The following is a 24872-nucleotide window of genomic DNA, read 5'->3' on the forward strand; positions in this document are numbered from 1 at the left end:
TCGTATTTGCAGGGTATAAGCAGCGCTGCACATGAGGAACATCAGACAAGTTTACCATTTTTCCAAACTAACCATTAAGAGAGAAGGATCTGAACCCTGCTCTTTTCTTCAGTGTTCATTCAGTCATTCATGCCTCTGCAATGCCGATGCAGTTATCAAATTGTGATGTCACAAACCAGCTGTTCCAACTGTAGCATCATGCCAGCAATGCCAAACCATTACATTCATACTAGCATAGTGTATTGTAAAGGTGATATTAAGAAGACTATACTGAACCAGGAACCTAGCTGATTTGTCCCTAGGGTTCTAAGGGCAAATTCCCAAAATATTGCATCCATATCATAATCATCTGCAGGATGTATAAATAGGGTGTGCATTTATTTATTTTTATTATTCTTGTGACATGTTTTAACTATTTCTCATTCTGAATTAATTCTGGGAGCTGCTGGTGAAGGGCAGGTAATAAATTTATTACTAGCTGAAATAAAATCTGGGTCATGGAAGTTCCTAAAAGACCTGCTCTCCACACACACACAAAATGGGCGGGGTGGGCTGGAGAGCGAAGGGAAAAACATGATTCATGTAGTTTAATAAAACATACTTCTTTATTTACAGACACAAATGCTACCATCACAGCAGTACTTTACGAATAACTAGCAACCAATCACACTATCTGGCAGGTTTTGTACAAGCTACAGGAATATCAAAATAATTAACGCAAGCCTGAAAGAAAACTAAGCGATGGACACTGAAGTAGAGAAACCTGCAGAGGCTGGTTGGAATCCAGGACACCATATTATGCAGAGCATCTTTGGATGGACTGGCAGGTTGAAAGTAGTAGGATTATACAGCGCGAGGCTGCACAGAACACCTGGTGGTTGGGTATGGCATAAATTATATCATACACTACAATATATGGGACTTCAAATCAGTATTTTGAAGTTAGTTTGCAAGTTTTATCTCTGCATTTCCCAATGCATCCCATGCGCCAATTGAACCTCCTGCAAGATGCTCATGCATATTCTGATTTAGGAGACTGATATGACTTTGGATAAACAACTTCAATGACAAGAAATGAAAATGCAGGACGCAACCTTTTCTAATACAGGCCCAGCCAAAACCGGAAATCTCTGGATGGCTTTGGATAAGACACAGAGCAGAAACATAAATGACTTAAGCAGTATATTCCCATGTCTTGTGTGCAGATTCTTCTAAACATTCCCAGGGAGATGCTCATTTGCCTGGCACATCCTAGAGTGGAGGAAAAATGAGCATCTCTTGAGCTGTAGAAGTCCAGCTTGGAAACATGCCAAGACGTGTGCCACTCATGCTTTGGCCCGACATCATCCCAACCCTCTTGTTTCTCTCTAGATACACGTCCACTCCACCCTCCCTGGTTCTTGCAATCAGTATCCAAGCAGTTATAAACCTCTTTGGAGTCATTTGGATTCCAAATGTCTATTCCAAACCTGCAAAAGCAGGCAACTTGTAAGCTAAGTTGTCTTGCTGTATAAAGGGTACCTAAACAGCATGTCTACCAAGTCCATGTAAACCAGTGTGAATAACGCAGAGGAAATATGGTGCATAGAGTAGTTTGCTTAAACTAGCAACACTGCAAAAGGAATGTGCTGGGATCCACAGCAGCATGATGGGTCTTCATGGAGACACGACAATCATCCTCTTGAGAATTGAATGATGCAACAGAAACTAAAAGACCTCAAACGTGGAGGTAACCAGGTCTTATCGTCCTGTGACAGACTTCATTGTACTTTGGGGAGCAAATGCAGACCAACCAGCAAAAAGCAGTTCCTTTCCATCAGATTCTCTACAAATCTTCTTTCCTGAGAGTCAACAGTTTGTTCACTGTTAGCAGGAAGAGAGGATTGGGGGAAAGCATTTTCCTCTTCCATACTTTGCATCAGCCAGGTCACTTGTCCTTACCATAGTGGCTTAAAGTCAGTCCATTATCTGACAACAAGGAAAGGTGAGGAATGTTGGGAAGTCTTCATAACAGCTCTGAAATACCACCACCTGCTAAAAACAAACAAACACCAAACCAAAAATCAAATATACATGAGAACATTTTTAAAAGGACTCTCACAGATACCTGCAACACCAGAAGCTGGATGTACAAGACCACTCCCAACTGACGCAGAGAGGTTAAAGGGGAAGTTTTTGTCCAACACATTATGATGCTTCATTTCTCTGCTTTTGATTAGAAGTCTTTAAAAAAAGTCTTTTGAAAAGGGATGTCAGAACTGGATAAGATCCTTGAGAAACTCAGTAATTCCCTGCCACTGGGATTTGTGCAAGCTTACCTGGTTTAAGTATAGGGAATAAGTTGTACAGACTTGTGTTGTAGCTAGTAAGCACACTTGCTGTCTGTGAACTTTGCATGGGAAAAGGGAAGGGATTATTGAGGATGTGGACAGCAGGCAAGCAGTTGAGGCAGGAGCTGTGCGATGATTACAGCTCAGTATCAATTTGTTATCTGTGCTCTGTGCAAGGCAAGGAAGCAGCACAGTGTTCAGGCCTTTACTGAGCTCCAATTTTCCAGAGACTAAAAAGCACAAGTTGAAATGCGCTTTTGAACAATGGAGTCTTGATATAGCTACTTACAAGTACATACTGAGAATAAAGCCATGTTTACAGTTATATCTTTTCCTGAATCAAGATAGTTGCATATAAATGTGTTGCATGGCATTTGAGTCTAAGAAGGTTTTGAACCTCAAAAAGAATAGAGTAGTAAGTCAGGGGGAGGTGCCTAACAGCTCAATCCCTCCTGGGAGTAGATGGCACTTCTGAGTGATTAAAATCATGGGGTTTGGGATGAGCCACAAAGAGGCAGCTCGTGTCTCCTCCAAGATGGAGCCTGGAATTCAAAACGGAACCTCAAACATGAATGCCTGATATGCCTAGAGGCTTGGACTGCAAGGCTTCCCACACAAACCAACAGACTGAACTTAAATAAACCCTTTTAAATCCTAAAGCAGGAAAGTTCCACAAGGAACTTTTTCTGGCACATTTAACTTAATAATAAGGTGGGTGTCAGTGGATAAAGCATTCAGTATCAAGATTTTTATGTCTGACTGACTGTTCTTGACTGGACACCAGTGAATGAAACAAATGACCTCTTGACAGCCACTCTCCCAGCAATAGTCCAAAGGAGGAAGCATATTTTGCCACAAAACTCAACCCCATTTAGGGCTGCCACGACTCTATAATAAAGCAGCCACCCAGCAGTAAGGACTAGATTTGGATCATATAGTATTAAAATAAGGGATCTCTTCCTCCCTTACAGTTTTTTAAATAGTATTTTCTTCAACCTTTTTTTTTAAAGAAAAACATACCTTCATTCAAATCTGGTACAGCTGCTTGGAAGTCAGAGAGAGATATTTCAGAGGCCTGTGGGCTGCCAGTTTGCTACCCCTGCTTCAGAATATTACACTTAAGGAAAAGCATGTTGCATAGGAAAAAACCACCACTCGGTGGTAGATCACATGCTTTCCTTGCAAAAAGCCACGGATCCATAGCATCTCCTGGTTGGGCAGGAAAGGACTTCTGCTTAATATCCTGGACAGCCACTGCCAGTCAGCAAGTACAATGCTGAGCTAGGACTAAGGGTTTGATGCACTGTAAGGTAGCTTCCTATTTCCCCCCCAAAAGTTGTTGAAGACAAGACAAGCATTTTCCTAAGCATTTTAAATTAACCACCAAAAACAGGCCAGATCTTGACTGTGAAAAGCAGAGCACCTTGAGTGGGTCATGCCTTGAGTGGGTCAACATTTCTGAATACAGGAGTTGCATCTGAGCCTAACAGAGGATAGCCCAAAGCACCAATTTGACTGTAAGCCCACACCAGGAGAAAGGATGGTATACTGTTCTTCTGGAACAGGCATACCATTAACTTGGTTTCTTGCCTCCTCTCATAGGCAGGCATCTATTACTACATCAGCTTGCATGGCTCTGTAACACTCCCCAAATAAAGTCACAAAGACTTCATAGTTGCAAACTTATTTATAAATCTAGAAAATTGTGTGTGGGTTTTTTTTAAGGATTTGGCCGCTAACTCTGCTCTGTCCAAGTAAAATATGTTTGCATTGTCAAAAACATGAACAATTAATGGATGGTATCTGACTTCTTCAGAGCACACTCATGGAAATCTATGGATTTAAGCTGGCAAATGTTAACTTGCCCATTCATTTCAATAGGCCTGTTTCGAGTATGATGTAGTCAGATACCACCCATACTTTTTAACATGGTGGCTCTCTTACATAAACTTACTATAGTTTAAGATTTCAGAAAATGTGTAGCATGGTGCCATTTGATCTCAATCTCATTTCTGCAAAACTTCAAGGGTGCCTCTTGGTGGGGAGGGGGTGATTATACCACTTAGTACTTACTAAAACAGTTTTGTTGAGAAGCTACAGAACAAACATAAGTTAGCAGGAAAACAACAAAGCAAACAGATTTCTGCTTTGGAAAGCTGCCACATTTTGTTCATTGCATCACTTGTAAGCAATAATTCAATGCATTTATTAATACTACAAAAGAAACGTAACAGGAGCAGAGCAGGAAGGACAATGAGCAAGCTGGGTAACACAGGACCAGCAGTGAGGGAAAGAAAGGGTTAAAAAAAATAGCTGTTCTGGAGATTATAAAAAAATCACAGCAATAGCTGCTGAACTTCAAGGACATACAAAATTTTGTACACATATATATCACATCTGAATCCCTATTACGTGTAACAATTTATATAAAATATTATCAAAAGTCACTTTCTATTCCTTGCAGAACCCACTTTCCATTGCCTCCATGAACTTTGTCAAACTGGGCAGAAAGCAGCTTTCCCAAATTTACACACTTTTTAGAGGAGTAAAATATGGGCACTGATCACTGCATAGCAGTAAAGTAACGGTATGTAGAATTCTTGCATTCCACTTACTGCCAGTATTATTAAACTTGCTTTGATTACATAATCTACATAGAGCCCATTTTAAAAATCTTGGTAGCGGGGCTTCCGGGTTCAGCGCCAGCGTCGATCGGCGGGGCTTCGTCTCGTCTCCGAGACGGCCCGTCTCTGCTAGGAGTGGGGAGGGCAGCGAGAGCGACGCTGCGCCCCTTAGAACCTCGGGAAGGGCGTCCCGAGGGCAATTTGCTCGGCACAGACCCAATCCGGACTCCCCAACTCTTCGGCTAGCTCTAATAAGAGCTCCGGAGCGAGGAGGGTAGAAGTCGCGGGGGCCATTTTGAGCGGCAACGTTATTCTAGCAGGGAGAAGCTTCAAGCCGAAGGCGGAGAGCGCTGGATTCTTCCGAAAATAAAACGATTGGAAAAGACTGTAAGTAACCTCATGATTTGGATTATTATAAAACAATTTGGATCTGGGAGAGAGGGGAGAAAAGAGGAAGCCACCCCCCCCCACGGCAACAAAAGAGACAGTAAATAGAAACCCGAAGCCATAAACAGAAGATTTACAATTCAAAGGATCCCTCAAAGGCATCAAAGAGAATCTCCCCTTTGATGCAGGGTGAAAAGGGGAGAGAGACTGCGGTTTATGACTGCCCTGCAATAAGAGGTACAGCTTAAGAAAAAACCTTTCCACTCGGGAGCCGGCAGCCCAGACAACCCAGTGAGTTGTCAGGATTTATAAGTCAAATTTTACTTCACTTTGTATTTCTGGACTTTGTGGAATTTCTTTTTTGGCTTAAGTGTTTGTGAAATGTGAGTTCGAACTTTATTGTCAATAAGACTTGAAGAATGCAGCCAGCTTGTTAAAATGGAGTCGAAAAATAAACTGTGATCATATTCCACCCCACGTGACAAGTTTTGACCTTGGCAGGACTGAAATATGTCAACAAAAAAGTGTTCCCCTGAGTTCCAGCGGTCTGTTTTGACCTTAATGTGGGAAACAAGAATAGAGTTATGTCAAGAGGAGACACGACGGCAAGAGTTACAGGAAAAATTCCAGGAGGTGATGGCGGAATATGATTTTTTAGGAGATGAAGCTTTTGACACTGAAAAAGATGAATGTGAGAATGACAATGATGGGGAAGGAAAAGAAGAAGATGAGGATTGTGATGATTCAACACAAAATGAAGCACACCACGAAAAAAATGATGACTCTACTCTACAAAAAGTTGGATGGAGTGCCCTGCTTTTGAGGGGGGCACGATTGGTATCATTGGAACTCCAGAACGCCCACAGGGAAGAAGGAAAAAATATGCAGAGAAGAGAAGAAATTCAGGGGTCCTGTATGGTGGCCTGGATGACAAAAGACTGTAAACAGGGGGTGGGGTGAAGGGAAAGTGATGTTGTGATTAAGGATGGATTAACAGGTTTATAACTGGTCTGCTGATTTTGGAATTTGCTGGATTGGGGGGGGAAGCCGGCAATCGGGGATGTAAGGTTAAATTGAGAATAGTTATAGTTTTAAAAGTGAATGGATTTTGGAAAATGTGAAAATATGGAGGCTTATAGAGGGAGAAAAAACAAAAAATTAGGCACGGGAAGAGAAAATGGGAGTTTGATTTCTCAGTGATTTGAATATTAGATGAAAATGTTAACAATTGATTTATAAGTTGTATAAGATGCAAAGGTGTATTTTTATAAAGTAAGAAACTGTTGCAGATGATAAAAAAGGGATGAAAACCGGGGAAGGGGGGGGGAGGGGAAGCCCACAAAATATGGTTTTACAACTATGAATGCAAGAAAAAAATTTTGTTTTGTATTGTTTTTTCTTTTTTCTTTTTTCGCCCTTTCTTTTTTTTTCCCCCTTTTTTCCTATTTCTATTTTTCTCTTTTTTTTTTTTTTTTTTTTGGTATGACAATAGATGGTTGGATGGATGTCCTCCTGCGTACTGCCCTGGTTTGCTGGAGCTCCCTGGTGGCAGGGGGGGGCTTTGGGGTCAGGGGAGGGGGGGGAGGACAGAAACCCAAGCATAAAATGGACCATCTCTGACTGTTCACATACATGGGATACTTCTGTGGCAGGGGAGGACCCATGTGGGTGGGTAGGAAGGAGGTGGAAAAGGGGTTTAAGTATGTACCTTTTTTTTTTGCTTTTTTGTATTTTGTAAAATTAATAAAAAGTATGTTCAATAAAAATCTTGGTAGCAACCTTCTAACTAACAAGCAACTGTCCGGAGCATGGATCCGTGATATAGACACATCACTAAATTTTTATAGACAATGAAACTCAACCACAGTCACCAGAAATGCTACTGTGGGATAGCTACTACCTTTCCCCCTTTAATCTTTTCTTTTTTGCAGCATCAGATATTTCATAAGAGTGTCACACAACAATATTTTAGCTCTGTGTGCTCCCCGTCATTTTTATCTCTGCTTTGGACTCCAAACAGCCTTCACGACTAGCAAATTTGGGTTGTGTGGTGCCAATGATGTGCACTCCTAGGAGAGCCCACAAGTTAATGGCTTGGTGCCATTTCTGTATGACACGTCTTATTTTTCTCAGCCTTCGCATTATTTTCTTGCCGTGCCTACAAGCTGTGGGTGCCTATAGTCATTTGCGGCAATGAGGGCAACCATCCTGTTCCAAGAAGCAAAATTTTGTCTGTCCTTGAAAGCAGAGCAGCTAAAACACTTAGCAAGCAAATGCCGTTTGGGGAGCTAAAGTGCTACGGCTATGCCATGTCTGTACGAAGCAAGGTCACCAAGCAAGCAGACGCTCACACTGGGTCCTTACCTGGCAAAGGCTGTCCCAGCTCCGCCTGCACTTTACCCTTCGCTGCTCCTTCCAGAGGTAAAGAACCTCTGTCCCCTTTGTAGAGTTTCGGTTTAAATGGAGAATCTTTCTCTTTACCTTTTGATCCTTTAGGCCTGCCTGCTTGCTTCTTCTTGGATTTACCATCTCCTTTCACACCCAGAAGTGGATGGACTTCTGCAAAGGAAGAGGCAGGTTTGGAACAGGAAGTACATCTTTTCAGTTTACAGTGCATTTACTCGCCCTGTGTACTTTGCAAATCTCTGAAGGCTCATACCATAACACAAGAAAGGAGACTTATGGCATTTTTCTTTTTTTAGCAGTGATTCTGAATCATTTTAGGGACGCAGGTGGCGCTGTGGGTTAAACCACTGAGCCTAGGGCTTGCTGATCAGAAGGTCGGTGGTTCGAATCCCTGTGACGGGGTGAGCTCCCGTTGCTTGGTCCCAGCTCCTGCCAACCTAGCAGTTCAAAAGCACGTCAAAGTGCAAGTACTGTAGATAAATAGGTACCGCTCCGGCAGAAAGGTAAACGGCGTTTCTGTGCGCTGCTCTGGTTCACCAGAAGCAGCTTAGTTATGCTGACCACATGACCCAGAAGCTGTACGCCAGCTCCCTCGGCCAATAACACGAGATGAGCGCCGCAACCCCAGAGTCAGTCACGACTGGACCTAATGGTCAGGGGTCCCTTTACCTTTACCATTTTAGAACAGTAGGATGAGCCAGAAGTTAGAATAAAGTTGAGTTCACCAGCAGGTTATTGTATAGAAACCAAAGAATAAACTTGCTGGGCTACTCAGACCAAGATAGCACCTGGTCCAGGTGCTTTAGAGGAAATGTGAAACACCACAAGTTACTAAACAAGTACTTGAGCTAACTGGCCATAATTTCCATTTGGTGGTCACAGATAGGAGGAATGGCTCCCCACTGAAAAGTGCAGCCGGACAAAAATTCTAAGCATGTGAGGAAAGATTCAGTACTGTTAGCCCCAAGAGAGAAAGATAATGAGATATAAGAGGACACAAAACATAGGGATCTTACTTGCTTAAATTAGGGTTGCCATACACCTGGATTTTCCTGGATATAGTGGCTGTTGGAAGCAGTGTGCAGGCAGAAATCGTGGAAATGTCCAAGAAGATCCGGACGCATGGCAAACCCATGTTGGAAGTCTAGATTTTGCTGAATTTGCTTAAAAATAGTTCAACAACTTCATTCTTTTTTGAGATTTTGCAAAGCTCAACAACTTAGGGCAAAACTCTTAAAAAAAAAAAATCTCAACAACTTTTGTGTCCGCTTCACTTTTTGAAATATGGGAACCCTAGCTTATCTAGCGGTTCAAGTGTCCTGTCAATCATAATGGCACAAGCTGAGAAAGGACTTATTTACCACTCTCAGCCATTTTCGCTAACTTCTAATATAATCTGAAGCCTTTTTCTATTTTATTATAATGGAGTAGAGCAGGCACCCCCAAACGGCGGCCCTCCAGATGCTTTGGCCTACAACTCCCATGATCCCTAGCTAAGAGGACCAGTGGTCAGGGATGATGGGAATTGTAGTCCAAAACATCTGGAGGGCCGAAGTTTGGGGATGCCTGGAGTAGAGGCTGAAAACCAAAAATGAAGGCAGCCTTTTCAGAAGCTTTCCCTCTGCTGTACGATTAATCAGCTCCATACAAGGAACCAATAAAAGGAGCAGAACAAATATATTAATACTAGTGGTTTTCAGCCCGTTCAATAACGGGCGCTAGAATCCTGGGGTTCGGAGAAGCGCTTGCGCAGCGCTTCTCCGAACCCTGGGACCTGTCCTTGCTGTCGACGGCAGGGGGACAGGAACGGAGGAGGAGAAAGCGCTGCTTTCTCCTCCTCCGTTCCTCTCCCGCAGCCGCCGACAGCAAGGAGACATCCCAGGGTTCGGAGAAGCGCTTGCGCAGCGCTTCTCCGAACCCTGGGACCTGTCCTTGCTGTCGACGGCAGGGGGACAGGAACGGAGGAGGAGAAAGCTGACTGTGAAAATTTAAAGTGTGGCTTATATTCGCAACCTTATGGTATGCCGCCGACAGCAAGGACAAGTCCCAGGGTTCGGAGAAGCGCTGCGCAAGCGCTTCTCCGAACCCTGGGATGTCTCCTTGCTGTCGGCGGCTGCGGGAGAGGAACGGAGGAGGAGAAAGCAGCGCTTTCTCCTCCTCCGTTCCTGTCCCCCTGCCGTCGACAGCAAGGACAGGTCCCAGGGTTCGGAGAAGCGCTTGCGCAGCGCTTCTCCGAACCCTGGGACCTGTCCTTGCTGTCGACGGCAGGGGGACAGGAACGGAGGAGGAGAAAGCGCTGCTTTCTCCTCCTCCGTTCCTCTCCCGCAGCCGCCGACAGCAAGGAGACATCCCAGGGTTCGGAGAAGCGCTTGCGCAGCGCTTCTCCGAACCCTGGGACTTGTCCTTGCTGTCGGCGGCTGGGGGACAGGAACGGAGGAGGAGAAAGCGCTGCTTTCTCCTCCTCCGTTCCTCTCCCCCAGCCGCCGACAGGAAGGACGCGCGCACTCTCCCCCCCTGCCTCCTCCAACCGCCGCTCCTCACGGCCAGGGAGGGTTGTGAGGAGGCCTTCGCCGGCCTCCACCCTCGCTTCCCTGACGTGCCCTGCAGTGAGGCGGTGTCCGGCGGGAGCGGCGGTTGGAGGAGGCAGAGTGGGGGGAGAATGCGCGCGCAGTCTCTGCTGTCCAATCCCTGGGGCACATGCGCAGTGACCCAGGGACACACGGGACAACTGGACGCAGGGACAACTTGGACATTATTATATAGGATTTAGAATGGATTTTCTTCTTTCTGAAGGAAAGTACAGTCACACTGGATGACAACTGAAGTGAACCACCATCTCAAGCAAAGTTATTTGCAATACTGAGCTGAACTAACATTCTCATCTGCTCAGACTAGTTAAAAGTCACGAAGGTATTGGACAGTAGCAATGATAGCAATTCTCCCTCACCATCATTGGGTACTCCCTGCAGTTCTATATTGGTTGTTTTAGGTTTCTTCTTTGGTGGCTGAGGTCCATCAGACAAAGACTGCCTCTTCTTCTCAGAGCCTATTCCATCATCAGGTAAGGCGGTCTGCACTGCATCTGGTGGAGGACCATAGGGGTTTTCCTCCGGGTCTTCCACTTCAGGAGCAATAGGCAAGTACAACAAAGCTTTGGAGTCTTCCAATTCTTCATCGCTGCCAAGGAAATAGTATTTTTCCCCGTTAAACACACAGAACTCATGCTACAGGATTGAAAAAAACACACACAAACACAATTTTGTTCTTGCGTTCTTATCCAGGACAAGAGCTATACTGACCTCCAAAATTAGCCATTCAGACACACTCCACAGCAGGAATGGCTAACCGATGGCCCTTCAGATTTTGCTAGCTATGACCCCCATTATCCCTGGCCATTGGCCACACTAGATCCATAACTTCTCCTACAGGTCATTTTGACTGGTGGGTGGGGCTGCCCACCTGTAGATCATATGACATGGGAGGTCAGGTGATTCAACTTCAAAGACAGAATCAGAAATGTACTCCCCGTTCTTCCTTTGGAGCCTGGTTTGAATTCAAGCTGAGTTGTAAAGAAAGAACTGGGAGCACTTCTAAGCGACTCTTCCTTTCCATATGCAATTGGGCCCTTTTTGAATCTGGCATCTTTTTCTGTTACTGCAGAATGATGAAAAAAGGAGCCAAATTCAAGAAACACTGAACTCTACCAGAAGCTGTAAAGAAAGAACCAAGTTTACCTGTTGAGCAACATCAGGTGATGGTCAGGTGGCCATGATTTGAGCCAAACCACACAGCAGCCCAATGGGAAGGCCTGGGGAGCCTAAATAGGTTCATAGGGAGGCTCTGCCTTGCTCATATGAAAAGATAGGCATATTTACCCTGCAATCCTAACTGGCCTAGCCAGGGAGATTCTTATTGAACACAGTGCGACTTTCTTCAGAGTAAACCTGCACAGGATTGCACTGTTCATCTACTGTATTTAAAGAAATCTTAGTTAGTTAAGGGTTTTATTAGTTGACAGTCCTAGTGAACATATCTTTTTAGTGATCAGCAAATATTGATTGTGTGCAGTCTTTCAACACCCTTGCCACCGCCACATTCACCTGCTACAAAAAGCAGCAATGGGGTCTACGCTGGTGACATCCACTTCCTCATCCTCTGCAGCATCAGCACCTGCCAACCAAAGAAATTCCAAATCACAAGTTGGCAGCAACAGAAAGGTCTCATTGCCAAGCTTCATCTAATGCTTAAATACCCTGTTTCTCATAAGCCCTATGTCACAAAATTAAACTCATGCTGTTCTGATGCCTAACTTCTTACAAAATAATTGGCAATGGGGAAAAAACAGCAATGGAAAAAAACCAGCAATCAGCAGTGAGACTCTTTCCTTCTCCAGACTTTTTTTTTTAAAAAAAATTCTGCTGTCTACTTACCTTGTTTGGCACCACCACAAATCTGTATTTTTATTGCCTAACATTCAACCTTGTTTCCCCTAGCAACAGCTATGACATTTCATTACTGAAGCTTGTTTGCCTAGGTACATTGTTAAAACATAAATCTTGCAAAGGTGAAAATCAAGTGGAATGTCTTTGCACTGACTTCAGTAATCATGTACTCTTTCCCCAAATACTAGGAAGTACCTGCTTAAATTCTGCAGGGCTGCAGTTTGTGTCAGACCAGATTGTAGCTAAATCAGCATTAAGCACCAGAGGTAGTTTTAAAAGCTCACAGAGCCTTGATCAGTATGGTAACAACTCTCTGAAGACATCAAACAGATGGCTACTAGAAGTCTGTAAGTAAAGAATCGGAACAAGGATTCTTGGCTTGGCTGAAAAATGCAACAGATAACTAGGGAAGAACAGAAGACAAGAACCTTGGACTACAAGAACCCATGAGTATAGGAAGTAAGGAATGAAGACAATATAAGCACCAGTAACGGAAGACTCATCAGCACCACTGGAAAGGGAGTCTAGGGTGCTGCTCAGCCTTCCTAGAAGCAAAGGCATTCTCTGGAAACGAAACTAACTGAAAGTTACCTAGTGGGTAGTTTGGGTACTGGAATAACTAACCTGGGATCCCAGAACAGCAAAGAATAAGGAGTAGTAGTGGCAAAAACTAGAAACAGTTTGCTAACACTTACACTAGACAAGCTGGGAAATGGGCCTTAATATGTGGCCTACAGATTCAAAGGCTCAAACTGTGTTAAATCAGAAGAACTGTTAAATTTGTATCTTGTACCTTGAATACAAAATGCTCCTGAGGTGGGCAAGATACAAAAAATACTAATACCATATTGGCCCGAATATAAGCCGCACCCAAATATAAGCCTCACCTTTAAAATTGGAGAAAAAGAAAAAGAAAAATACCCAAATATAAGCTGCTCCCTTCCTCGCTGCTCCTGGCTGCATACTGGGGAGGGAGGGGGAGCCACGCTGCGTTGCTGGCGGCCTTTCCCCTTCCTCGCTCTCTCCCTTCCTGGCCTTAGGGAAAAGGACGGGGGACTACGCACAGGGCGGGAGCTGTTTGCCCTGCGCTCCTGGCTGCATACCATAAGGTTGCGAATATAAACCACACTTTAAATTTTCACAGTCGGAATTTGGGGGGGAAGTGTGGCTTATATTCAGCCCAATACGGTATATCATCAGACCCAGAAAGGGCATCACTGATTATTGTGTTTTTCACTCTGCCATTCACACACAGGGGATGATGTTTCAGTGAATAATACTGAGGTGCTTTTTGTACCTCTGTATTATCTTGTACCATGACGTGTACCAAGAGGCTAAGATTGCTTGCAGCTCCAGTTCTGGGGGCAGAGGAATGGGGTAATCTAGGCTGATGCCACACAATAAGGATGCAAAGCTATACACAGTCCATATACTTTTACACTGGGCAATTTCAGTCAATGCATTCTTTACCTGTCTGCTCCGGCTCGCTCTTATCTTCATCTTCTATGTCAAACTCAGACTCTCGCTCTTCATATTCTACATTTTCATCCAGTTCCTTAAAATCAGGTGCAAAGGCACTCCAGTTTTCCTAAGCCACAAATCCAAAGAACATTTTATGCTCGTGCCCTGGTACAGCAGCTATATAATCACACCCTAGCTCTGCATCAAAGTGCCACTAACCATGTGCGACATCATAAGACCAGCCCTTTCTTTGAGATTCAGAGTCACAAGGCCTACTAAACAAGAGGGCTAGTTACTTGTTTTACATCAGGGGTCCCCAAACTAAGGCCCGGGGGCCGGATGTGGCCCAATCGCCTTCTAAATCCAGCCCGCGGACGGTCCAGGAATCAGCATGTTTTTACATGAGTAGAATGTGTCCTTTTATTTAACATGCATCCCTGGGATATTTGTGGGGCCTGCCTGGTGTTTTTACATGAGTAGAATGTGTCCTTCTATTTAAAATGCACCTCTGGGTTATTTGTGGGGCATAGGAATTCGTTCATTATTATTTTTTTCAAAATATAGTCCGGCCCCCCACAAGGTCTGAGGGACAATGGACCGGCCTCCTGCTGAAAAAGTTTGCTGACCCCTGTTTTACATAATGTGAAATCAGGATCTCTTTCATCTCATTTTTCTTCTCTCCTCACTGAAAATCATTCTTGTAAACCTCTGGCTACAAACAACTTTTTTAAAAAATCAGTTTTGAAATTTTTGATTCTCTCTGATAAGTATTTTTAGAAAGGTGCTGGTCCTGCAGTGTAAAAGCTTATGCAAATAATGGCAAAAAAATTAAAGCCAGAATGACCAGTGAAATGAAAGAAAGGAAAGTGTAGAAATGGAAGAAAATGCATCAGTACTACTTACCACTTGATTCTGAGCCCATATGGATACTACACCACTGGAAATAGAAGCAATGATTGGTCGGACAGGATGCCACTAGATTGTGCCAAAAAGGGGGAAGAAAAGTGGTACATTTTTTATAAATACAGTCTGGCCCATTGCTGTGACAAGATGAATCCTGTTAGAAGGAGACAAGGCGGTACTTACTGCCACATCTAGCAACAGCTCTCCCCTTGTGCCATGGAGGATTTTCACTAAGTTCCCAATGCTCTTCTCCCAGATGTACAAAGCATGCTGACGTGCTGACCCTGCAACAATGTACTCCCCATCGCCAGAGAAACAGCATTTTTTCCAAGGTGTCCTGCAGAAATAGCAATTAACAGAACCTTGTTCAAGTGCACTAGGGAGAAGCAAGGGTTCTAAAGAACTGCACTTGTTAAAAGATTGTCATGCATAGCTGGAAGTGGGCTTCTCTGAAACTGCAAATAGTAAATTTTGCAATGCGAGTTATACCATCGGTCAAGTCAGGATACGTTCCCCCAAAATAACTTCTTTGAACTTATGTCTCACGCAAACAAACCTAGAAGAAAATAAGAAAGCTGGGAAAACTATATGCAGATTGCAGTTGCTTCACTTGCCTTGCTATTGCATTATTGCAGACTTCGATGCTGTGTTCAGTCGCTTTTGTAAGCAACCAGAACTGATGTGAACTTATAGAAAAATATAATAATATATAATAATAGGACAGTAGCTGGTGCAGAGGAGTGACTTTAAAACTGTGAGAAGGAGCTTCCTGTTTCCGGAGGTGAGAAATGGCTGACTCCCATACAATTGGACCTCAGCCGTGCTGGTAATTCAAGCAGACTCCCCAGGGTGGGGGAGGACTGTCTCGTAGACAGATTGCCTCGAGATTGTCAGCTTGCATCAAGGTGCAAGTGGCAGGACACTGGGTCCCAGAGCACGACATGGCTGGCACTCTCCAAAGCCACTCTCATAGCCAGAAATATCTGTTTCATAAAATAATTAGATTTGGACAATAAACACACATAGTTTGGACCGAAGAAGACTGAGAAAAAACCTGCAGAACTGCACAGCCCCTGGTGTTTAAGCTCGGACTTCAAAGAGATTCTCATCATAGTGTTTGGATTACGGAGGTGATTGGTACGTTCTTTTTTTCTTCTCAATACCTACAATTGTTTCTCTATGCCAAGCCTAATTAAGAAACCTAAGTTTTTTGAAAAGTACAGATGGACTTCTATTTATAATTAAGTATTCAATTGCGCAGCTTTACTTAGGCTTGAAAAACTTGATAAAGATAAAAGAAGAAACAAGATGGTGCTTGTTAATATGACGCAGCATAGAAAAATGAGAGTTCCTCCCTCTTTCGAGGGAAGTGGGAGATGCTTGCTGGCTGACGTTGTAGTGACTTGAGACAATAATATGGGATAACATACAATGCATCTGTTTGCAGAATTTCTTCTTTATGAGCGAGAGAGAAGGCTAAATGGATGCCTAGCAGCCCCTCTTCTAGGGCCCAGAAGGGGGGATTGTGTGGTCTCCGAAAGCTGATTGATCGCCAAATGACTTATATCTGTGGAATACAGTTCATTTACATTGCAATATTGAAAGCAGTATGCTCAACAATTTTCAAACAACAGGCTTGGACAACAGCCCGGATTGAAATAATTTAACAACATGGGAGTGCCTGCGTCATTAAACTTTAAACGATAGACTTGGACAACAGCCTGGATTGGAGGATTGGAATGAAGTCAGGAAAAGCTGCACTGGCAAATACACAGTTGAAAAAAATACATACTGTATATACAAATAAAGCTGTATTCAATGGATGAAAGGATATATGATTTCTGACATGATTGAGAATCACATAGCCAGGGACAGAGAACTTTAAAGCGTTGAGATCGGAATGTGGAAAATATGAGAAGAAGAAGAAGAAGGCAGGAACGTAGATATTGGAGATATACTTCAAGAGGTCCAGACTATGGGGAGCCCGGGAAAAAATAAAAATTAATAATTTGGATTGTAATTTGGTTTTTTATTTTAGTTTATTGTTTTTAATTGGATTATGATTTGATGGATATGTTAACTGACTGTTTTTACTGGAAAATTAATTTAAAAAAGATTTTTAAAAAACCAAACCTGTGAGAAGGACCTGGCTAGCAACTAAGCAAGGAACTGTCCACTACTCCCATCATTCCATCTGGCTGCTTCAAAGGGAGCATCGAGATGAGCCCCTGCCCCCATCAGCCTAGCTAAGACCAGTTCTATCTTCATTAGCAGCCAAACAACCTAGCTGCATCAGAGGGAAAGGTGAGATAGCAAAACACCCCCAAATGCCATCTGCATACCCTGTAACTGGCCAAGACTATCTTAGTTTCCTCTTCCCAGACTATGAGCTTTCTGTTCTGCAGGGCATTTGAAGGCCATGCTACTTTAACTGTAGTGCATCTTAGTGGTTTTTGATCCGCTATCTGATGGCTGTTTTAAGGTCCTGTGATCTGTGTTGCACTTTATTGCGTTGGCTTTTTGCATTTGGGTTTCATGCTGGGTTGGAATTTTAAGACTGATTGCAGGTTATACAATATAATTGTTATGTTTTAAACCAACTTGTACAATGCCTAGAAAACTTGTTTATGAAGTGTTTAACAACTAGAAATAATAATATCAATAATGAAGATTTAAAACTTTTAACTGCCTTGGAGTGCACTGGCAGAAAGATGTTTTATAAATGTAGTAAAGGCAGCAATTAATCCAAACACTGCCCTGTCTATGAATCTCAGGCTTCTCTTTACACTACATGATGCTATGTTGGAGACTGTATTTTGAATTTAAGTAAAAAAATATATACAGCCTTTTTTTTGTTACAGAAGACTCACCCCCCCCAAAAAAAATATATTCAAAAGGTAAGTTTGGACAGTGCTGCACAATGCAGAAAGGGCTCTGGGAGCCAGGAAGCAGGCATTCATTCTGGATCTAGTTCCTTTGGAACAACAACACTCAAGGTCTTTAGAGGGTAGAATGCTTGTTTTTAAAGCTTTGAGAAATGAAGTTATACCAGAGGACAAACTAGCAGTAGGGCCTTTGAATACTGAAAAGCACATGCCCTTGACTCAAGACAGGTAATTCCTACCTATTCACCAAGTCCTGCAGCTTTTGCATTGGCTCTGGTTCTCCATCTCTACCACAAGTCAAGATTTCCCGACCATCATAGACTCTGATTATGCGATCAGCAGTATTTATTAGAAAGCAACTAAGAGAGTGGAAAGAGATACAAAATGCTGTAATGATACCATTCGTTCCAAATATACTGCAGAGCCACTGGTTATATAAGAAACAGGATAAACCCATAGAGCAGGATCCTAGTATTATTGTTAATACTTTATTGAATTTATTTGTTACACTTCCACCCAAGCCTCTAGGTGATATACAATAAGAGTTAATGAAAATCATCCAATATAGCAATATCACTATAAAATAATTAAAACTAAATCACCAGTCAGACTAAAATGTAATGAAACTCTTACCCCTACAAGCACAAGCACTGGCAAGTTAATCAAGTACAAACTAAGACCAAAAGTACAACCAAATACCTCCTTTAGGCCTGCCCAAGGACAATGTTATTTGAACAGCAGCTCTCCACGTATGAAAGTGGGAGCAGAGTCAAAGTCTTCAACTCACCTTCCTTTTCGAGCAAACTCTATAGATTTAATGGCTGTAGTATTGCTGGTTCCTGTAGTTACTCTGAAGGAAGCAACAAGGTCCTGAGTGTCTGTTTTTAAGACCAAGATCTAACAACATAAGTAAAAATAAATCAGGTAACTTTAACTGTGACCTTTTCACCACATACGCTTCTTGTTTAGAGTTCATAAGGAAAGGCAATAAAAGTCTGCACAGACATCAAAGTGTGCTATTAAAAGTCAGTCCTGTCAGTGATTTATGAGACACTAAGCAAGGAACCATGTCTTCCTCTCTCATCAATAAAAAGGAGAGGTTAGTGCCAAGTTCAACACCAGCAACACCATTAATTTAAGACAGTGAAATCCAATGGAGCAGGTATGGAATTAGAGTAGACAATCTCTGGGCAGCAACTGCATGCAATTCATTCTCTAAAATGGGATCTGTCCAAAAGAAAAAGTTCCATGATGACATTGTTCACTACATTAAATTCTGAAGGTTTCTTGGACACAGATGGGTGCGAGGTGGGGAATTTCAAAGCATTTGGACTGTTCATTTAAACAGGAAATGTTATGAAGTTACATAGAGTCAGTATCTGATTAGGTTCATAGCAGGTATGTCAGAGCGCCTAAGCTGAATTTTTCGTTAAAAAAATATAAGCTTTCATTAGAAATGTAAAGAAGCCAGCAACTGCATACACAGCTAAAACTAGTAGGGAATAATGTCAATAATGTAGATCAAGCAATGGTGATGTACAAAAGGGTGCCTAGGGGTGTGTGTGTGTGTGTGTGTGTGTGTGTGTAATCTTCTCACATCCATCAATGGGCTGAATGTGGCATACACAAACTATAGTCAAGGCACTATGGTGCAGTTGTCTGTGACCCTCGCATGTTAACAACCTTTCATTTCTGAATAAGATAGGGAAGCACATTTCTCCTATTTACAGCACTTCTAATGCGAATCATACAAATCAGATAACTGAACCCGCTACCCACCAGATATTAGTCCAGTGAGGTCTCACCTTCCCTTTAGCATTCCCCGTGTAGATATATTCCCCTCGCCGGTCAAAAGAAGCCACCACATTCAGATCAGAATCATCATCCACTGGTAGGACAACATGTTTTGAATCAGACAATGTTAGCATGACAGGAGCAGACTTCATTGGACATACCAACACCCTGTTTCTAAACAAATAGAAACCAACAAGAAACAAAAAAGAAATTTTCAAATTTTCTATTTTCTTACCTGGTGTCTCTTTCGGAATAGGAAAAAAAGGGGTACGCTTAAAGGAGGTTTCTAAGGATGCAGGAATTTTGTGTGTGCCTGAAAGCAGAGGCTTCAGAGCTGAAGATCAGTGAGGACAAGAAAAAAAGAGAGAATACAGAGATGAAGGGGATGGGATCAAGCAGAAGCTTGGCAGAGGCACCCTTTCTTGCATGAGGTGCCTGCATCTTTTTCTTTAAAATTATGATAGTTTTTCCACATATGCAAATTAATGCAGATTTAATCTATTACTTAGCTACTATTCTTCAATCACGTGGCAGTCATGCTTTAAAACAAGCAGCAGCATATTGAATTGGGCCATAAAGATCGTCACCCACTAGGATTAAGAGTCTCTGCATGTACAAAGACCCCCTCAATGCCAGATGTCAGGAAGTGGGAGAGGGAGGTGGTCTCAGGCTGCATGGCAGGATTCTGGTACCCCTCTCCACGTGTTGGCTATATGCATGGAGGGGGCACTTCTGAATACTGCTACTGAACTGTCACCAGCATATTGATGACTTCCAAGAACAAAGCTTCAGATAATCTCTCGTAGTGGAGAGCACCACGTTATGATGATGATCAGCACAAGCATTTCTGATTGCCTGACATAAGGACCCCTCCTCTCCTCCCCCTGCACACTGTTCTGGGAGTTCTCCCAACTGCATAGGAAGTAGGACCCCTGTTGCGCTAGTGGGACTTGTTGCACGGGCTCCCGCTAGAGCAGCCATTTTGTTGGATATGGTCCACAGTAAAGAACTGGGTTGAATAAGGCAAATGATGACATATAATCTTGATTAGAATACGGTAGGCAAGAAACCATTCGGTTTTCAAAGACTGCTCTAGGGAAAGGTCTTTGTTAGTATTACTTACTGATCACGGGGATGGTACTGGACTTTCAGGATAGGAGAAGGGAAACGAAACCTCTGGTCACAATCACCACTCAGAACATCCCACTGAGATACCATATTATCGGTTGACGCACTCACCAATTTGTGGCCATCTCGACTCCAACTGGAAGAGAAAGTTCAAGATTGCAACCTTTGTTTTGTTGCTATCCCCACAAATATTATTTAAAATGGTCAAAGCTACTGGCTCTAATATGCTTTCAAATCAAAAGAGTGTTCTATCAAAGGAACATCCAAGTAAATGTATTTAGACTGGGGTGCCAGTATACAGAACTGATCAGATTATCTGTTTTTGGGACTATTGTTTTAACCACACTGAAGTGAATAGTGGCCTATACTGCAACTCAAGCTAAATTTACTCAGATACCAATGTATTTACAGCAGAGCAGAATGGTGATTGTAAAATATCTTGAAACAAAGCATTTGCAATAAAAATACTTTATGGCTTTTGCACAAAAAAATCCTACAAAACCCAGAAACACTTGATACAGCAAAAACACTGGGGGGTTTTTTCCCTACTGTGAGCATGTTATTTAAAAAAAATCCAACAATGAGGTCCTGAAGTATCCAATAAAAAGTAATAAGCAAAATATTTCTAGAATGAATTTCTAGAAGTTCAAATTCAAAAAGTTATCCGTGCTGGAAAAGGAAAGTTATTTATTTATTTAAAGCTTATATCCTCATTTTCCCAGCAGGTGGATGCAAAGCAGCCAGGATCAAAAGAAAAGATAATTCCATGAGCTAAAAAGGGATTTAGACTTGTTTTCCTTTTATAGCAGCACCCCATGTTGCAAGTTAAACTGATTTTGAAACTGAAGGGCTTTTCAAAAATAGTTTGTGATACAGAATGGAGCTCATCAATTCAAAGAAAAGATCAAAAGATCCACTGGGCGAGCATAAGCCCCTTGCAGGAATCTAAGAGGCAATCGGATTCTCAGTCTACAGCTGTGATCCAAAGATACTGAATGCATGTGGGGAGGGGGCCATGAATCATCTGTGTATCTGGATCTTTCATTGATTTTTTCCCCTGCAGCAGCTTTCACTATCAAAGAAATGACTTTAAAAGCCAACTTTCCTTTTTAGCTCTTGGAATGTAAACTTCATGCAATGTTCAAGCTGTGTAAATTTCAACTTGTGAAAATGATATACTGAACACATGACATGCACACTGTGTTTTTTACTTAAGCTGAGAGTATGCTATCGATAAATCATATTTAACTCATATTGAGATAAATTTCTTACCATAAAGAACAGACCGGGTGGATATGAGCACTTATGATTTTTGCTATGCCTCTCGTCAAGAAGTCCCAAATGACAATCCGACCATCATTACAACCTACTGCTAGAAGTGTGCCCCACCTGTTAAAAGTACAAGTAAGGGCCATACTAATGCAGTCCAGTGTGCCATCAGCTTCCTGAAAACAATGAAAGGTATAAAAATCAATGTCGACCAATTTCACTTCAAAGCTATATAGCCAGTTCGTTTCACTGCTTTGAAATGTCTCAAGCAAAGTAAGGCCACTGCTATTTAAGAGATCACCTAGGCACTGAAGGGAAAGTATGCACGAGATTAAAAATCAGAAGTTGAAGGGATGCTGATTTTAAGATAGACATGTTTTCCTGATACACTTTAACATACACCAAGTAGCCACATAACAGTTCAGCATACATCTGCTTCCCATCTTCAAAGATAATAAACACAAGTCACAAGCCAAACAACATTAGAATAGAATGTGTCAACTTTGGGACATTTACCTCTGGATAGTTCTGTCCAAATGATTCTGAAATAAAACAGAAGTATACAGCATGAAACAAGTTATACAGTACCACATTCTTTGTATTATACAATACTTCAATATTTTGTTTTATTTTAAATGAAAGTATGCTGTTTATGATGAGAAATTTGATCCTAAATGCCAGGCATTGGCCTTTAACTCTCATCAGCTCCAGCCAGCACACCGAATGATCTAGGATGAGAACAGTTATATATAGTCCAGTAACATCAGGAGGGCCACAGCTTCCCCACCACGGTTATAAATAAGTGGCGAGTGCTAAGTGGGCCCATAGTTCAAAATCTGGAGGTGTTGCTACAAAGCACAGATAACTAAAATATTCTTAACTTGGCAAGGTGGGTGCAAATCAGCCATCCAGGCAACAATAAAAAAGAATATTGTTTAGTACTTCCTGACAGAGCAGAATGCAAGTGCATGACATTTGATGTAAACATGCAAATGCCAAGCGTTACAAAATTATCACAAGAATAACCTCAGTATTACCTTGATATAATAATCTTCAGAAAGAAAGGGCTCTGCTTCTCATCCCATTTATATGGGAAGTGAGGTAGGTAGAAGAAAAATATGTAAAGCCGGGCTTATAGGGGTGCTCACATTGTTTTTGTGCTTTATAATTACTGTTGTTTTATTGCATTAATTGTGAGCCATCTAAATGTGTTGAAAACGAACGGAAGATAATTTAATAAAATTATTTTTAAAAAAACACCACCCCAAGACTGAGGGTCCAACTACATACAGTACATTAAAATGCATCTTTGCACTGAATGTGCAGAATTCTTAAAATGCAAATAACATCAGCTGAGGGTGGGCTTACCATTACTGGGATGCCAATGGGGGATTTCTTCCCAATGTAGATACTGGTTTTAGAGGCGGGATTATCCACAGGACAATAAAAGGTGGGGAAAGGGTTAAAATTCCTCTCCATGGCTGCTCCCATGCCCTACTAGCTGATGCTATTTACATTTTCAAAACTTTCTTAAATACAAAAATGCATTTAATGCATTTTATGTCACATCCACTTTGGTTCTGTTTTTCTCCTATTCAGGGGCTAGTCAGCTAGGACAGGTGTGGGGAACCTTTGGTCCCGCCACATGCTGTTGAACTACAACTCCCATAATCCCCATGAAATATGGCCAGTGGGCAGAGATGATGAGACCCAAAGGCTTGCCAGATCTGAACTAGCAAGTAATGCAATGATTCCCCACTTTGTCAAGTAGTCTGCTTTTTCTGGTTTTGTCTTCCCATGTAGCATGTGTCATGGACCACTTGCATAAATATCGAGAGGCAGTTGCCCTGCAAATACCTTTCCAAAATGCCAATGGTTTCTGCTTAAGATACAATCATTTTGCAAATCCATCCTTTGTATGTGTATGTGGTCACTTAGTATGTGGATCCTCTTTCCTTTGGAGCAGGCAGTAGCACCAGGTGTTGGTCTTTAAATCAAAAACTAAAGAACCTAAATTGTTTCCCTTTCCTACTGAGAACACACCAACCGAAAACAGTTTTAGAAGTCAGTGGGTCTGGTCAGGATTGAGCCGTAAATACGCCTAGGAAAAACTTTGATCTAATTCAGAGAAATCTTTGAGCAGGATGGCAAACGGGTTAAAGTGAAGCAGATCTTCCAGGGAGAATGTGGGGTGTCACAATGTTTCAGTACACTGAACGGGCAACACTCATCTTGCATGTTAAAAATGTGTACCCTTGATGCATAACCAAACGCTGCACAGCACAAACACAGGAATGCTGCAATCCTACACATGCTTGCTTAGAAGTAACGGCCACTACGTTCAGTGGGGCTGAATATTCACTGCGTGAATAAATACTGCAGCTTGAAGGAACTTCTTTGGTCCCAAGACACTAGAAATCGAGTGGTCAAAACTGGCATGGCTGCCATGGCAACGGGACTGTCAGCTTGTTTGGCCTAGCAACAGGGCAGGCAGGAGGAAAGAAACCTGCCATGGGAAATAAAGCACCGCCATGACTTCAGGGTAGCAGTTTCTGCCAGTCGAGGAGGAGGAGGAGGAAGAGGTGAGCAGCGAAGGTGGGCGACCACGAATCTACATGCCATTAAACGAGCCCCCAGGGCTGCATCCCCTGACTTGTTAGCTGATAATGCACTTAAAAGAGGTGTCAGTCGGTTTCACTCTCGCCCTGCCAAGATTTATTATGCGGCGTTTTGTGCAAGCGGCGTGCGGAGGGGGACCTTCTCCCAGGAGCCTCCCAAGCCCCAGCCCAAGTGCTTCTCCGGCCCCTGGTCCGGGTCGGGCGCCCCGGCACTTCGCTGCCTTCCAAGTCCCAGGCGCCCCGGCCCCCTCCCGCAGCCCAGCCGCCCGGCCCGGCCCCCTCCCGCCCCACCAAAGGGAAGGACCAAGGAGGGCTCGACACAACCATTTAAAGCCACGCACCGAGCAGTTCCAGATTCATCTTGGCCACTTTCTCGCTCCGTCCGATCCCGCTCCGGAACCAAGGACCCAGGGGTCCTCGCGCACACCCAGTCAAGGGGGCCGGCTTAAGGCTCAGCCTGACACAGCCGCAGCCCACTCGTTTCTCAGGGCTCCGGTCTGGCTTTCGAGTCACGCGGAACTCCGGGCCTCGACGCTCGCCTTCATCGCTTCGGGACGGCGGCGAACAGCGTCTCGGGGCAAACGGTTTGAGTGGCGTAAGGAGCAGGCAGCCGCCAGGGCAGCTA

General features: G+C 43.0%; 1 protein-coding gene across 4 annotated transcripts; it reads right to left on the bottom strand.

The window, feature by feature from the left end:
- Positions 1 to 598: 598 nt before the first annotated feature.
- On the bottom strand, positions 599 to 24872 carry RBBP5 (RB binding protein 5, histone lysine methyltransferase complex subunit). 4 transcript variants are annotated; one of them, XM_035121532.2, is made up of 14 exons: positions 24589 to 24743; positions 22146 to 22171; positions 21633 to 21805; positions 20356 to 20496; positions 19244 to 19406; positions 18226 to 18335; positions 17678 to 17797; positions 14737 to 14890; positions 14554 to 14625; positions 13660 to 13777; positions 11848 to 11917; positions 10695 to 10924; positions 7706 to 7900; positions 599 to 2031 (listed from the first exon to the last, which is right to left on the bottom strand). In XM_035121532.2, exons 1-14 carry the CDS (start codon positions 24605 to 24607, stop codon positions 2006 to 2008), a joined length of 1617 nt encoding a protein of 538 aa, XP_034977423.1. In that variant the 5' UTR covers positions 24608 to 24743; the 3' UTR covers positions 599 to 2005. The 4 variants fall into 4 exon arrangements, with proteins under 4 accessions (XP_034977423.1, XP_034977425.1, XP_034977426.1 ...); XM_035121534.2 differs by having other exon boundaries at positions 600 to 2034; positions 24589 to 24872; XM_035121535.2 differs by having other exon boundaries at positions 600 to 2034; positions 7823 to 7900; positions 24589 to 24871.

Source organism: Zootoca vivipara, chromosome 7 (genome assembly GCF_963506605.1).
Source record: "Zootoca vivipara chromosome 7, rZooViv1.1, whole genome shotgun sequence".
Taxonomy (NCBI): Eukaryota; Metazoa; Chordata; class Lepidosauria; order Squamata; family Lacertidae; genus Zootoca; species Zootoca vivipara.